Here is a 13488-nt window from a genome sequence, read left to right as displayed (position 1 = left end):
ACTCGTGTATAAATTTAGCTCGCGAAATTCACTTATTGCAGATGAAACTACTAAGCCAACTAGCTTGATTCATTTTAAGCTAGCTAAAATATGTGGCGTATTTTTTCCTTTTGCTTAATGTCGCTGATTTTTACCTGTGAGCCGGTGAGCGGGGATCGTCAACACTATCGCAATCAAGAGGAACTAGTGGGAGCTGTTGGGCATAAAGAGCGGCGAACCAATAAGATGCCACCATGTGTACACGATGAGGTACTATACACTGCATTTACAGAAAGCTAAATTAATGATAACTGTGCAAGCTTGTAACTGTGTAGTTATGCATGCCGGTTATTGCTGAACGCCTTAGCGTGACTCGGGCAAGTAGTAAAGCGCTAATAACAATAACAGTATGGTTTCTATTCGACCCCATATGATTACTAAGTGACCCGAGGTGACCGAACTTACGTAGGAGTATGATTGATGATCATACTTCTGAAGTATGGGCATCATATTACGTAAGTGACTGTAGGAGTCATACTATCAAATTTACATTATATGTCTGCAACGGAAATGGATACCCCACGCAAGTCATGATGTCAGCACTAATTAATCTGCATATTTATTAATTTTCAATAAAAAGCTTAGCCTTAATGTTTTAGTCTAATCGTTTAGTCATAATGCTTCTTGCTGAAAATAACTTTTATGTCACAAATTGAAAAAGAAACAAGGTAGCTATAAATAAGAATAAAAATATATATATAGGGAAGTATAACTTAACTTCATAAGTATAACTATATATACATCACAAAATTACATTAACCACAACTTCTGTAGTTACAACTTTATATTTGTCCATCATATCAGATCTCTGCTTTTCCAAAGTTTTCACCATCTCATCCTCCCAATTTTTGTGGAACTCCTGTCTGGATGGTGCTGAGTTCTGTGTTCGAATTTCTACTGTATACAATTGTGCACTGACGACATACTCTTTTCATGGTTCCATTTGGTAGAGAGGGCACTAAATTTTTAACTGGGTTGACCAATCTCTTCAATTGCTATGGAAATGCTTCTGCTCTGGAGTGCATTGCTCTGAAAGCTGCCTTGATGATGCCTGCCTTGTTGCTCCAGTGCACTCATTGTCATTCTAGGTCATGTGACCATCTTGCTTGCTTGGAACATTGTCTGCCTTTGTGGAATGATGGTAATAACTACTGTATACTAACTTTATTGGAGGAGGGTAACATCATACAGCAACATTTACCTTCACGCAAAGGGAGTAACTCATCCAGTTCTGAGGATACTGTTCAGTTTTTTACCGGACTCATGTTTTAAGGAAAAGTAAAGGCACCCCAATGCTTTCTACAGTATCTGATCAGTCTCTTGGATCTTTTCTGCACCTGTTGGGGATATTCTATCGTTTTGGCAAGAAACACCCCTGTCCATTACCTGCCATACCTGCAAGCTTGATAGTCACTGCTGCCATCAATTGCAGTAGTTGTCATCCTGTCATCTTTGAATAACTTGATGAGCATGTCATACACTGAACCGCACTTCACCTGGGTGGTACCGCTAGACCATCTGGGGTGGATGCTTTGGATTTGACTGTTTATGTACTTCTTTCCGAGCAGCATCTACAGACCTATGCTGTTCTCTGGCTTTGATTTCCACCTCTTTTGTTAATCCCATTGCTCTTCAACCTCTCTTGAATAGTTGACTGATTGCTCTTGACAAAAACCGAGGGGTGGTATTGGGGGGACTTCTAGACACTTAACAGCTAAAGCCATTCTTGCTCTGTTGACTTTACTCAACAATGTGTCAGTGAATGGATTGCCGGAGTATCATGTTTGTCGTCATTTGCTAACACCCAGCCTCATGCCTCGTATTCTGCATTCACTCATGAATATGTTCCTAAATGGAACTACTATTTTTGCACCAATTCAGGTATCTCAGCCTTGCTTTCTCCACTGGAATCAGCTGTGCATAATCATCTATTTCCAAAGTTGGTTCCCCATGCTGTTAGCAACATCAAACATGAGTTGTTTTCCTTTCCTGTCTGCTTTGGTGGTCTTGGGATCTGTAATCCTATGTCAACTTTGGAAGAACAGTATGGTTTTTTCAAGGCACTTTTGTAGGGCTTTATTGATTTAGTCTTATCCCAAAAATCAGCCTTGTGTCTGGAAGTGATCCATCATCAGAATTACCTCTTTTGCCATCTTTCTTCCCTTAGAGAACAGTCTTTGTCTTCTCAGCTGCATCAACTACCTCTAATTGTCCTCCAATTTTGTACTGGACTGTTGAGTGCTGCATATGTAGAGAGGGGGGCCTCTTCCTGGCTGAATTTTATCTTGTCTCAGGCCCTTAGCTGCCCACATGGTGCTTTTCCAATTATCCAGCATAGTGAAGTACAAGATTTGACTGCTAGTTTGATGACAGAAGTGTGCCATGATGTCCATGTGGAGCCTCACTTACATGCCCTGTCTGGTGAGGCTCTGCATCACCGTTCAGCTGTGCTTGATGATAATGCCAGAGTGGATATCAGAGCATCTGGTTTTTAAAGCTGCTTATACCATCGCACCTATTTTGGTGTTCGCATTTTAAATCCTTTTGTAGCTTCCAATTGGTCCTCCACCTTGGCTGCCACTTTTCGTAGTCATGAAACTGAGAAGTGTCATGCTTATGAGGAGCGTATATGAGAAGTACAGCATGGCAGCTTTACTCCATTAGTTTTTTCTTCCTCCGGTGAAATAGGGAAAGCAGCCATTACCACCTATATTTTAGCATTTGGCTCAATTACTTAGTGAGAAGTGGAGTTCTCAATATTCAGTGGTGATAGGCTGCAGTTTAGGGTTCTCCTTGCTTCACTCCTCCATCATGTGCATCTGTGGTTCTCGATCATGCTCTAAGCACCTTGGTGTGTCCCCAGCAATAGATCTTGCCATCAGAGAGGGGCATCTACCAGTTCACTAACATTCCCTGAGCTTCTGTAGGTTCTTTTAGGTGTCTTTTCTGTAGGTAAATTCTTGCTTTTTCCCTTTTTATGTTTTTCTTCTAGCTGGTTTTCCATAGAGACATCTGCGTGGAGTGCCATTAGGGTCAGTTAAAAAATAATAAGGTGCCACTATGTGTGCAGGACGAGGCACTATACACTGCATTTACAGAAAGGTAATTAATGATGACTGTGTATGCATGCTGGTTATTGCTGAACGCCAGTAGTCTGGTTTTTATTCAACCCCTTATGACTGTCATACACTACTAAGTGTCTGAACTTACATACTTAATGTGATTGATGATCATACTTCTGAAGTATGAGCATCATACTAAGTGATTGTAGAAGTCATATTATCAAATTTACAGTATATGTTTGCAACGGAAATGGATACCCACGCAAGTCATGATATCAGCACTTATTAATCTACATATATATTAATTTTTAATAAAAAGCTTAGCTTGACTTCACGTAGCATGTTTTAGTCTAATTGTTTAATCATTATGCTTCTTGCTGAAAATAACTTTTATGTCACAAAATTGGGAAAAAAAGAAACAAGGTAAAAATAAGAATACAAAAATTATATAACATCACAAAAATTACGTTACAATGTGTAACCGCAACTTCTACAGGGCAAGAAGTGGAGCAAATTCTGGCTCCTTCAAGAGGCTACAACTTGGCTTCTGGTAATTCATTCCGCATGAAACTTACACAGGACATAGAACAGAAGTTGGGAAAGATGATGACAAAAGTTATTTTGGACATCAGGTTGGTTTTATCCAGGTTAAAAGGATAGAATGGCTGTTTTGGACTCAAATCAAGAGACGATTGTCACTAAACAACACTAGAATGAACAATATTGAACTATTGTACATCAATTTGTTGATATAAACATTGTGGGACTCTTCTATTTTACTTTTAAAAGTGTCAAAATACTTGTGCCCATGCATTTTTTGCTAGCTGTAACTCGCCCAGTCACATGGATCAGCTAACCTGCGCTACTTAAATATCAAGACACACGGTAGTGTGTCGTGCGGCCCAAGAATCCGGCGTGCCACCCGTGAGTATATTAACAGGAAGAAAGAAAACGCAATTTTCATACCTATGTAGCTCTGTGATCCCTTATCCGATTGGAACCAAATTTGCTACAGACGTGCCGGCCAGCTAGGGGAGTCTACACACCAAATTGGAAGAAAATCGCTCCAGCCATTTCCGAGATACGAGCGAACAAAATTTCGTTTTAATTTCTTCGTTTTTTTTCTTCTTCTAAGACTACTTCTTCATTTCGCACATTTCGCAAAATCCGCCATAAAACAGGAATTCGTGCTCGGATCCGGCTGAAATTTGGCACACTTAAAGGGCTCATTAAGGCGGATCTCTGTACCAACTTTGGTAGGAATCCGATGAACATTCACGGAGTTATGACCGATTATTTTCGTAAAATAAGGTCGGAGGTCTGTCACGCCTACAGGGTAAACTCCTTTGAGGAATCAGTTGAAAATTGACATGTAGATGGAGCAACCATCGTAGGAGTGCCTTTTTGTGGTTTGAAAGGAATCGGAATAAAGACCATGGAGATATGACACAAAACCTGGCCTGTGTCAAAATTACGCGATCGATTTTTATGAATAAAAAAACTATTAGTTTTCGTGTCTACCAGGCAAACCGCTTAGAGCAACAAGCTGAAAATCAGTATGTAGCTGGAATAATCATCATAGAAAGTTCTTGCAGTAGTACAGAAGAATCGGATTACAAACCACTGAGTTATGATTCGAAAGACAACTACGTGTAACAAAATGCGAGATCGAGATACTCTAATAGAACAGTCACCCTAATAAAGTATAGAGGATATGCGCTAACTTTATGACCGAAAACATTCTAATGAAAACGTGATGTTTTCTTACGTCACGACGGTAAACGAATGTATTGTAGGTATGCATAGAAAGTGCGAATCACCAAAACTAGACCAGTTACGCGAGTTTCTCCAGAGCGATAGATTCCTTTATGTGTATCAAGACACACGATAGTGTGTCGTGCGGCCCAAGAAGCCGGCGCGCCACACCGTGAGTATATTAACAGGAAGAAAGAAAACGCAATTTGCACACCTATGTAGCTCTGTGATCCCTTATCCGATTGGAACCAAATTTGCTAGAGACGTGCCGCCCAGTTAGGGGAGTCTACATACCAAATTGGAAGAAAATCGCTCCAGCCATTTCCGAGATACGAGCGAACAAAATTTCGTTTTAATTTCTTGGTTTTTTTCTTCTTCTTCTACTTCTTCTTCATTTCGCACACTTCGCAAAATCCGCCATAAAACACGAATGCGTGCTCGGATCGGACTGAAATTTGGCACACTTAAAGGGCTCATTAAGGCGGATCTCTGTACCAACTTTGGTAGGAATCCGATGAACATTCACGGAGTTATGACCGATTATTTGCGTAAAATAAGGTCGAAGGTCTGTCACGCCTACAGGGTAAATCCCTTGGAGGAATCAGTTGAAAATTGATATGTAGATGGAGCAACCATCGTATGAGTGCCTTTTTGTGGTTTGAAAGGAATCGGAATAAAGACCATGGAGATATGACACAAAACCCAACCTGTGTCAAAATTACGCGATCGATTTTTATGAATAAAAAAACTATTAGTTTTCGTGTCTACCAGGAAAATCGCTTAGAGCAACGAGCTGAAAATCAGTATGTAGCTGGAATAATCATCATGGAAAGTTCTTGCAGTAGTACAGAAGAATCGGATTACACATCACTGAGTTATGATTCGAAAGGCAACTACGTGCAGCAAATGCGAGATCGAGATACTCTAATAGAACAGTCACCCTAATAAAGCATTCAGCTGCATGTATAATTTACTCAGTTATATTACATTGCAAGTTATTCTGTAGGGAATTCAGCTACAAACAAGTCACCCTGTAGTCAGATCAGCTAGAAGAAGGTACCTAATAGAGAGTTCAGCTACAAAGAAGCCATCATGTAGAGAGTTCAGCTGAAATAAATCACCCTGTAGAGTATTCAGCTACAATCAAATTGCCCTGTAGAGAGATCAGCTAGAAGAAGTTACCTTGTAGACAGTTCAGTTACAAAGAAACAATCATGCAAAGAGTTTAGATTCAAACAAATCACCCAGTACTCAGAAAGTTCCGCTATGAACAGATCACACTATAGAGAGTTCAGTTAGAAACAAGTCATCCTGTAGAAAAATCAGCTAGAAGAAGTCACATTGTAGAGAGTTCAGTTACAAAGAAACAATCATGCAAAGAGTTTAGCTGCAAACAAATCACCCAGTAAAAAGTTCCGCTATGAACAGATCACACTGTAGAGAGTTCAGTTAGAAACAAGTCATCTTGTAGAGAGATCAGCTAGAAGAAGTTACCTTGTAGAGAGTTCAGTCACAAAGAAACAATCATGCAAAGAGTTTAGCTGCAAACAAATCACCCAGTAAAAAGTTTCGCTATGAACAGATCACACTGTAGAGAGTTCAGTTAGAAACAAGTCATCCTGTAGATAGATCAGCTAGAAGAAGTCACTTTGTAGAGAGTTCAGCTACAAACAAATCACCCTGTAGATAGTTCAGCTAGAAACAAGTCACCCTGTAGAGAGATCAGCTAGAAACAAGTCACCCGTAGAGAGTTCAGCTAGAAGAAGTTACATTGTAGAGAGTTCAGCTACAAAGAAACTACCATGTAGAGAGTTCAGCAGCAAACAAATCGCCCTGTAGAGAATTCAGCTACAAACAAATCACCCAGTAGAAAGATCAGCTAGAAGAAGTTACCTTGTAGAGAGTTCAGCTAGAAACAAATCACCCTGTAGAGGGTTCAGCTACAAACAAGTCACCCTGTAGAGAGTTCAGCTAGAAGAAGTTACATTGTAGAGAGTTCAGCTACAAGAAACTACCATGTAGAGAGTTCAGCAGCAAACAAATTTCCCTGTAGAGAATTCAGCTACAGACAAATCACCTTGTAGAAAGATCAGCTAGAAGAAGTTACCTTGTAGAGAGTTCAGCTACAAACAAATCACCCTGTAGAGAGTTCAGCTAGAAACAAGTCACCCTAGGCCTGTAGAGAGATCAGCTAGAAACAAGTCACCCTGTAGACAGTTCAGCTAGAAGAAGTTACATTGTAGAGAGTTCAGCTACAAAGAAACTACCATGTACAGAGTTCAGCTGCAAACAAATTGCCCTGTAGAGAATTCAGCTACAAACAAATCACCCTGTAGAAAGATCAGCTAGAAGAAGTTACCTTGTAGAGAGTTTAGCTACAAACAAATCACCCTGTAGAGAGTTCAGTTAGAAACAAGTCACCCTGTAGAGAGTTCAGCTAGAAGAAATTACATTGTAGAGAGTTCAGCTACAAAGAAACTACCATGTACAGAGTTCAGCTGCAAACAAATTGCCCTGTAGAGAATTCAGCTACAAACAAATCACCCTGTAGAAAGATCAGCTAGAAGAAGTTACCTTGTAGAGAGTTTAGCTACAAACAAATCACCCTGTAGAGAGTTCAGTTAGAAACAAGTCACCCTGTAGAGAGTTCAGCTAGAAGAAATTACATTGTAGAGAGTTCAGCTACAAAGAAACTACCATGTACAGAGTTCAGCTGCAAACAAATTGCCCTGTAGAGAATTCAGCTACAAACAAATCATCCTGTAGAAAGATCAGCTAGAAGAAGTTACCTTGTAGAGAGTTCAGCTACAAACAAATCACCCTGTAGAGAGTTCAGTTAGAAACAAGTTACCCTGTAGAGAGTTCAGCTAGAAGAAATTACGTTGTAGAGAGTTCAGCTACAAAGAAACTACCATGTACAGAGTTCAGCTGCAAATAAATTGCCCTGTAGAGACAAACAAATCATCCTGTAGAAAGATCAGCTAGAAGAAGTTACCTTGTAGAGAGTTCAGCTACAAACAAATCACCCTGTAGAGGGTTCAACTACAAACAAGTCACCCTGTAGAGAGTTCAGCTAGAAGAAGTTACATTGTAGAGAGTTCAGCTACAAAGAAACTACCATGTAGAGAGTTCAGCTGCAAACAAATTGCCCTGTAGAGAATTCAGCTACAAACAAATCACCCTGTAGAAAGATCAGCTAGAAGAAGTTACCTTGTAGAGAATTCAGCTACAAACAAATCACCCTGTAGAGAGTTCAGCTAGAAACAAGTTACACTGTAGAGAGATCAGCTAGAAACAAGTTACTCTGTAGAGAGTTCAGCTAGAAGAAGTCACATTGTAGAGAGTTCAGCTACAATGAAACTCCCATGTAGAGAGTTCAGCTGCAAACAAATCACCCTGTAGAGAACTCAGCTACAAACAAATATGCCCTGTAAAAATATCAGCTAGAAGAAGTTACCTTGTAGAGAGTTCAGCTACAAAGAAACCACCATGTAGAGAGTTCAGCTGCAAACAAATCACCTGTACAGAGTTCAGCTAGAAACAAGTCATCCTGTAGAGAGATCAGCTAGAAACAAGTCACCCTGTAGAGAGTTCAGCTAGAAGAAGTCACATTGTAGAGAGTTCAGCTACAAAGAAACTACCATGTAGAGAGTTCAGCTGCAAACAAATTGCCTCGTAGAGAATTCAGCTACAAACAAATCACCCTGTAGAAAGATCAGCTAGAAGAAGTTACCTTGTAGAGAGTTCAGCTACAAACAAATCACCCTGTAGAGAGTTCAGCTAGAAACAAGTCACCCTGTAGAGAGATCAGCTAGAAACAAGCCACCCGTAGAGAATTCAGCTAGAAGAAGTTACATTGTAGAGAGTTCAGCAGTTTAGCTGCAAACAAATCGCCCTGTAGAGAATTCAGCTACAAACAAATCACCCTGTAGAAAGATCAGCTAGAAGAAGTTACCTTGTAGAGAGTTCAGCTACAAACAAACCACCCTGTAGAGAGTTCAGCTACAAACAAGTCATCCGGTAGAGAGATCAGCTAGTAGGGTCACCTTGCAGAGAGGTCAGCTACAAAGAAATCACCCTGCTTCATCTTTTCTTCTTCCTGTAGTAAAGAAAAAATGACAGGTTAAAAAGCCCTAAAGCCGGCCATAGGCCGGCTTTGGGGTATACAAATACAAAAAGAAGTGAAATCTAATCCAAAACAGCCAAGCTGTAAAAAAAGAGTGCGGCCCTGAGAAAGGCTATGGTGAAAAAAGATGTGAAATCCAAGGTGGCGGCCAAGAAATGGCTGTGATGGTAGGTTAATGGTAAAAATTTTAATAACAACAATTCAGGTGAATTTGGTGCCGCTTGGTCTTGGCACAAAATTCACCTGAATTGTCGTTATTAAAATTTTTACCATTAACCTACCATCACAGCCATTTCTTGGCCGCCACCTTGGATTTCACATCTTTTTTCACCATAGCCTTTCTCAGGGCCGCACTCTTTTTTTACAGCTTGGCTGTTTTGGATTAGATAACAGAGTAACTGGTAGGAGAAGCCCCATCCGTAGTTTATGTGGCAAGTTAGAGTCTGAGCCGCATTTGCTACCTGTACTTTTGTATGGGATTCACGATAGTCGTTCACCGTCAAAAATTCTTGGGCACGCCACGAATCTTGTTATATTGATCATTTTTCGTTCAAATTATTAATAGCGCATATCCTCTATTCAGCTGCATTTATAATTTACTCAATTATATTACATTGCAAGTTATTCTGTAGGGAATTCAGCTACAAACAAGTCACCCTGTAGTCAGATCAGCCGGAAAAAGGTACCTAATAGAGAGTTCAGCTACAAAGAAACCATCATGTAGAGAGTTCAGCTCAAACAAATTGCCCTGTAGAGAGATCAGCTAGAAGAAGTTACCTTGTAGAGAGTTCAGTTACAAAGAAACAATCATGCAAAGAGTTCAGCTGCAAACAAATCACCCAGTAGAAAGTTCCGCTATGAACAGATCACACTGTAGAGAGTTCAGTTAGAAACAAGTCATCTTGTAGAGAGATCAGCTAGAAGTCACATTGTAGAGAGTTCAGCTACAAAGAAACTACCATGTAGAGAGTTCAGCTGTAAACAAATCACCCTGTAGAGAACTCAGCTACAAACAAATATGCCCTGTAGAAAAATCAGCTAGAAGAAGTTACCTTGTAGGGAGTTCAGCTACGAACAGATCACCCCGTAGAGAGTTCAGCTACAAACAAATCACCCTGTAGAGAGTTCAGTTACAAAGAAACCACCATGTAGAGAGTTCAGCTGCAAACAAATCACCAGTAGAGAGTTAAACTAGAAACAAGTCACCTTGTAGAGAGTTCAGCTAGAAGAAGTCACATTGTAGAGAGTTAAGCTACAAAGAAACTACCATGTAGAGAGTTCAGCTGCAAACAAATCAACCTGTATAGAAGTCAGCTACAAACAAATATGTCCTGTAGAAAGATCTGCTAGAAGAAGTTACCTTGTAGGGAGTTTAGCTACGAACAGATCACCCTGTAGAGAGTTCAGCTACAAACAAATCACCCTGTAGAGAGTTCAGTTACAAAGAAACCACCATGTAGAGAGTTCAGCTGCAAAAAAATCAATCACTCTGTAGAGAGTTCGGCTAGGAGAAGTCACCTTATAGAGAGTTGAGCTGCAAATAAATCACCTTGTAGAGAATTCAGCTACAAACAAATCACCCTGTAGAAAGATCAGCTAGAAGAAGTTACCTTGTAGAGAGTTCAGCTACAAAGAAACCACCATGTAGAGAGTTCAGCTGCAATAAACACCCTGTAGAGAACTCAGCTACAAACAAATCGCCTGTAGAAAGATTAGCTAGAAGAAGTTACCTTGTAGAGAGTTCAGCTACAAAAAAATCACTCTGTAGAGAGTTCAGCTACAAAGAAATTATCATGTAGAGAGTTCAGCTGCAAACAAAACATCCTGTAGAGAGTTCAGCTATGAAAACATCACCCTGTAGAGAGTTCAGCTAGAAGAAGTCACCTTTTAGAGAGTTCAGCTACAAAGCAACCACCATGTAGAGAGTTCAGCTGCAAAACAAATCAATCACTCTGTAGAGAGTTCAGCTAGAAGAAGTCACCTTGTAGAGAGTTCAGCTGCAAATAAATCACCCTGTAGAGAATCCAGCTACAAACAAAACACCCTGTAGAAAGATCAGCTAGAAGAAGTTACCTTGTAGAGAGTTCAGCTACAAAGAAACCACCATGTAGAGAGTTCAGCTGCAAACAAATCACCTGTAGAGAGTTCAGTTAGAAACAAGTCACCCTGTAGAGAGATCAGCTAGAAACAAGTTACTCTGTAGAGAGTTCAGCTAGAAGAAGTCACATTGTAGAGAGTTCAGCTACAATGAAACTCCCATGTAGAGAGTTCAGCTGCAAACAAATCACCCTGTAGAGAACTCAGCTACAAACAAATATGCCCTGTAAAAATATCAGCTAGAAGAAGTTACCTTGTAGAGAGTTCAGCTACAAAGAAACCACCATGTAGAGAGTTCAGCTGCAAACAAATCACCTGTACAGAGTTCAGCTAGAAACAAGTCATCCTGTAGAGAGATCAGCTAGAAACAAGTCACCCTGTAGAGAGTTCAGCTAGAAGAAGTCACATTGTAGAGAGTTCAGCTACAAAGAAACTACCATGCAGAGAGTTCAGCTGCAAACAAATCACCTAGTAGAAAGTTCAGCTATGAACAGATCACCCTGTTGAGAGTTCAGTTAGAAACAAGTCATCCTGTAGAGAGATCACCTAGAAGTATCACCTTGTAGAGAGTTCAGCTACAAACAATTCATCCTGTAGAGAGATCAGCTAGAAGAAGTTACCTTGTAGAGAGTTCAGCTACAAACAAATCACCTGTAGGGATTTCAGCTACAAACAAATCACCCTGTAGAGAGTTCAGCTGCAAAGAAATCATCATGTAGAGAGTTCAGCTGCAAACAAATCATTCTGTAGAGAGTTCAGCTATGAAAAGATCACCCTGTAGAGAGTTCAGCTATAAGACGTCACCTTTTAGAGAGTTCAGCTACAAAGCAACCACCATGTAGAGAGTTCAGCTGCAAACAAATCACCCTGTAGATAATTCAGCTACAAACAAATCTCCCTGTAAAGAGACCAGCTAGAAACAAGTCACTCAGTAGACAGGTCAGCTAGAAGAATTTACCTTGTAGAGAGTTCAGCTGCAAACAAATCACTCTGTAGAGAATTCAACTACAAACAGATAACCCTGCAGAGAGTTCAGCTAGAGTCAAGTCACCCTGTAGAGAGAATCCTGTAAAGAGTTCATCTACGTACAAGCAGATCACCCGGTAGAGAGATCAGCTGCAAATTATCCTGTGGGGATTAATTGATATGTAATAAATATATGCAAGAGTTCATAATATAATGAACTCTTGATATATGCATTTTATATATAATTTGTACATTTACTGATAAAATCAGAATGAGTTAAAGTATTTATAAAATCTGCTTCATCTTTTTCTTTTTCCTGTGGTAAAGAAAAATATATAGGTTAAAAAGCCCCAAAGCTGGCCATAGGTCGGCTTTGGAGTATACAAATACAAAAAGAAGTGAAATCTAATCAAAAACAGCTAAGCTGTAAAAAAAGGAGTGCGGCCCTTGAAAAGGCTATGGTGAAAAAAGATGTGAAATCCAAGGTGGCGGCCAAGAAATGGCTGTGATGGTAGGTTAATGGTAAAAATATTAATAACGACAATTCAGGTGAATTTTGTGCCAATTGACCGAGCGGCACAAAATTCACCTGAATTGTCGTTATTAAAATTTTTACCACTAACTTACCATCACAGCCATTTCTTGGCCGCCACCTTGGATTTCACATCTTTTTTCACCATAGCCTTTTCAAGGGCCGCACTCTTTTTTTTTACAGCTTAGCTGTTTTTGATTAGATATCTTATACTACTCTCTTACGTGTTCCTGATATCACATTGCCACATTTAGAATGACAGTTTCAACAAACATGAGGCAAGTAAAGTCATGCTCCAATAGCATGCATACATTTTCTTGCCATGGAGGTGATTATGTACTGTAATTACTATGACATCAAGTGTTATGGTGGAATGAAACAGTAAAATTAAATAATTTCACTTAGCTAGTGGTCACCTCTTTATATAGACTGTTTTACTTTAATGTTGGTGTACTTTGTTGCTCTTATTGTTTTACAGTGTATCCCCCCATAAGACAGTTTAATTGTGTACCACATGCCTTGAAAAGTCAGAGTGATATCTGATTTATGGTACAACAATACACCTATACAAAAAGATGTGTCCAAGAAATTAAAACTAAATGAGCTAATATCTGATGAGGCCAAGAAATGAATGTTAATGCAAGCAAGTAACTATAATTTGTAAAAATCTATCATCGGTCCTTTATCATTGACTTATGCAGTCTTGCTGAGCTCATAATTACTTCCCTTTAACTCTAATCTCCAATTGGCTAGTAATTTGGCTACCTTTATCAACAGTCATTGTAGAGGAGAAAAAAAGGTGGCTAAAGTACTAACCAATAATATTATTAGGGTTACAGGGAATTAATCAGGAATGCAGCAAGACTGTATGAGTCAATGATTGATTGATTATTACTTTACAGTACTGCATA

The 13488-nt window shown here is 39.6% G+C and overlaps 1 protein-coding gene across 1 annotated transcript in view; it reads left to right on the top strand.

Moving 5' to 3' along the window:
• The first annotated feature begins 33 nt into the window (after positions 1-33).
• LOC136265851 (uncharacterized) overlaps positions 34-13488 on the top strand; it is a 232676-nt gene continuing 219221 nt past the window's right edge. The window contains exon 1 of the mRNA XM_066060787.1: positions 34-249. Within this exon, the coding sequence (XP_065916859.1) occupies positions 91-249 (159 nt within the window). The 5' untranslated portion in view covers positions 34-90. The remainder of the gene's footprint in view (positions 250-13488) is intronic.

This window comes from Dysidea avara, chromosome 1 (assembly GCF_963678975.1).
Source record: "Dysidea avara chromosome 1, odDysAvar1.4, whole genome shotgun sequence".
Classification (NCBI taxonomy): domain Eukaryota; kingdom Metazoa; phylum Porifera; class Demospongiae; order Dictyoceratida; family Dysideidae; genus Dysidea; species Dysidea avara.
This window is presented reverse-complemented; position numbering and strand designations above follow the sequence as displayed.